General features: G+C 42.5%; 1 protein-coding gene across 2 annotated transcripts in view; it reads right to left on the reverse strand.

Moving 5' to 3' along the window:
* Positions 1 to 558: 558 nt before the first annotated feature.
* The window catches only part of marchf8, a 53,476-nt gene continuing 50,478 nt past the window's right edge, over positions 559 to 3,556 (reverse strand). Inside the window, exon 7 of one of the 2 annotated variants that reach the window (XM_020510091.2) lies at positions 559 to 2,655. In XM_020510091.2, coding sequence (XP_020365680.2) covers positions 2,351 to 2,655 — 305 coding nt within the window. In that variant the 3' untranslated portion in view covers positions 559 to 2,350. The remainder of the gene's footprint in view (positions 2,656 to 3,556) is intronic. The other variant, XM_048616371.1, reaches the window with a different exon arrangement.

Raw genomic sequence — 3,556 nt, forward strand, 5'->3', positions numbered from 1 at the left:
TCTGGTCCACGTGACTCCACACCCACAGCAATGTGGTTGACTCTGAACTGCCCTCTGAAATAGTCTGGCGCACCACTCAGCTCAAGGCCAATTAAGGGCAGGAATAAATGCAGACCTCACCTAGCGACATCCACATCCCACAAAAGCATGAAAAATAAAAGAGAGTAAATAGTTCCAGGGCTGGAGAGAGGTAGGATTAGATGTTGCAAAAGGGTTAGCCCATGCACAATGTGCCAAATGACCTCATTCTGTGCTGTGGCATTTTGTGATGATTTCTGGTCGCCCCATTGGAATGTTTAGTTAGACCATCCAGCGTGACCACCACTAATGAAAGACAGGTAGAAGCTGGAGTGTAACACTGTCCTCAGGACATCCAGATTGGGTAGAGAGAGGCGGTAGCCCAGTCACTATTGTCTGACTTGCACTAGAACATGCATTTGTGAATGTCAGGGTGAAAGCAGGTGATGTCCCCACAGTTACATGGCCTGTATTATGACTCCCTGCCTATTCCAGTCTGATTCAGATCCAATCCAAGATCACAAATAAATCACACGCATACAACAAAGTCAAAGTTTATTGGTAAACTATGCAACAATGTAGTAGACTATACATTTAATACTGTACTGTGAAATAAAAACACAATGAAGTACAAAACTATACATTTTAAATACAGTTCAAGTGACTGTACCAAGAAATTCCTTTCACCCAACTAATGAACTAGGCGGAATTCTCATCCCAAAAGTGACACTGACCACTCCTTGAACAGCCATGGAAATCCATTCAAAAAGGAGCCTCGAATTTAACTTAACTTTCTTTTTTAAAAAATGCAGAATTCCAAGTGCAGGCTAGAGCCATTTGTGACGACATTCACAAAATGTCAGGATTGGTGATTGATTGCAGGATTATATTCGCAGTGTAGTTAAAGAAGAAACAAAATGACAGGAACATTTTTTGTTGATGAATCTTTTTCCAAGGTAATTATATTGTTCTTTTGTGCTGTTAAAATTATTTTCTTTGAAGGAACGTTTAATTAAATGTTCGGGTTTATAAGAAATTGATTTCGCTCATTGACAATCCTGCCAATTATTGGGCATCATGCGAAAATGGAGAAGATTCTAGAATTTTCTCCCCCATAAAAACATTTCCAGATTCCCCAACAACAAAAGGGAGTTTGGCGTTAATCTCCATGGCAACATGGGCCTGGTAGTAAGTCGGCCATTTTGGAGGCACGGCCTGCACATAGGTACTGGGCCTTTGAGTTCAAAGGTCAGTGGTTAGTGGCCACACTATGCCCTCAAGTTCAAATATTGATGGTGAGTGACAGTACAAATTTAGAAACTTTAGATGCAAAAAGCTGATACATTTATAAACAAATAGAAATAAATGATATCTTAAAATTTATATTAATAACTTATAGAAGTAGTAATCGTTTCCCTTTCTCTTACTGCTTATAACAATGACTAAATAACAAACCTGCATATAAAAGGAAAGACTCTGGTCCCAGACTTTCCAAGTGCATCTTTTTACACATTAAATTTCCAATAAATAATTATCCAAAACAATGAAAAGACAACAGAAGGAGCTGGTTTCTAAAGATGGAGACATCATAAAATTAGAAAAGAAACAATTTAACAAAAATAGGGGGAATAATTGCACTTGAGATGTAGCCAGTGAGATTATCTTGGTAAATAAAATCTTTCTCAAGGTCCTTTTGGAAGAATCATTGAAAATAATAAACCTGACTGTCGTGAGGTTTAATTGTTCCCAGTCTGAAGATATTACAACTCTCATCAAAAACTTCTTCAAAGTGAAATAAAAAGTATTGGGACAGTGATTTCCATACAATCAGAATTACACCGAAACATACTGTCACAGAACACATAAACTTTGATACAAAAGAAAGCCTCATTAAAAGTGCTAATTTGCTACTTGGTGTTTCCAGTAATTGTGGAGTCTTTTTTTTGCAAAGTCACTGGCAAAATGGAGTCTTTGTTTGAGATTGCAGTGATATCAGCAAGCAATCACCTCAGTAGTATGTGCACTCTGAACAGGTGGGTTTCCAAAGATCAGAAGTCTCTCTCACCCTGTAGCAAAACTTTAGAGTCACAGAAAAACAGGGAGGAGACAGCGAGTGTGTGTGAGAGAGAGAGAGAGAGAAAGGGGGTTGGGGGAGCAATCTTAACCATAACCGCCAGGCATAACAAGATCACCCTGTCCAGTCCACCTTCAATGGAGATCAAAGTTAGGCCTAGCTGGCAATATAGTGTTGCACACCATCTCAGCAGTGTCTGACAGGGCACATTAGGTCAAAACTGCACCCCTTTGTAGAGAGTCCCATGTAGTGTAAACCCTACACATTCAGTATCCCCACCCCACAGTCCTCAGGCTCCGTGCAATGCAGGGAATTAATCCCTAGCCGCTGGACTGAAGAGGCTTCCTTGTTTTCCACGTTCTGTTCGGTCAGTGGGGGCTTCTCCCCTGTGCATTTCCTGCTGCTCTCTGGGCAGTTCTGCACATAGATAACCCTGTTGTATGCCTTGAGCCTCTTCCACAGCTGCACATACACTTTACACTGCACGTACATGAACACGAGTCCCCCAGTGAAGCCAATTGCCACAACCACCAGCTTAGTCCAAAATGGCCACTCCAAGATACCTGCAGAAATGGATTTAAAATGTGTTAATTCATACGCGGTCACCACTGCCTTATGTTGGGCTGGGAGATGGAATAAACATCTAATTATTCCTGGCAATATGTGACATGCTACTTTAAATCCCAATGCACCACCTCAATACTTCTATCCCTTAGCCGTCGCCCTTCCGAAATCACAAATATACGAACATGCTAATTCGCAAACTAGGTGCATGAGGAGCCCATTCAGGTCTGCTGTGCCTTTCAATAAGATCGTGGATGATCTGATTGTGCTTTGAATTCCAAATTCCGCCTTCCCATCCATCTCCGATGGCCTTTGATTCTCGGGCCTAACAGGACTCGAGCCACGTCAGCCTGAAAAATATTGAAGGACCCTGCCTCTAGTGCCTTCTGAGGCTGAGAGTCCCAAAGTGTCTCAGAGAAAAAAGAACATCCCCCGAGCTTCCCTTGTCTCCGTATCTGACCCTCAACTCCCACGGTACTCTCTGCCAATTCCGCAAGACATCACTATCCCACTCACAGAGCCAGTCCTGGCTCACAGGCCAGTGCACACCCTCTGATATCATTCCTGAATGCCCACGGATCTTCAGGCCCCACCTATCTCCAAAACCTGACTGATCTTCACCTGTCCTCTTCACTCCTCAAATCCAGGTTCTTGTTTCTTCCAGTCCAACACCAGAATGAAGAGATCCAGCAGACTCACTGAACACACTGAAAGTCCCTCTCTCAACCCTGGAGCTCCCAATCTGACCACCTCATTGGTCAAAACTCCAATGTTACACTGTGTGCCCTATACTGTGCCCCAGTGTTATACAATAACACCTCTGTACCAATGTTATACAGTGATATACCTGTCCCCACCAGTACTGTATCCCCAGTGTTACATAGTGATATACCTGTCCCC

This window comes from Rhincodon typus, chromosome 34 (assembly GCF_021869965.1).
Source record: "Rhincodon typus isolate 14 chromosome 34, sRhiTyp1.1, whole genome shotgun sequence".
NCBI lineage: Eukaryota > Metazoa > Chordata > Chondrichthyes > Orectolobiformes > Rhincodontidae > Rhincodon > Rhincodon typus.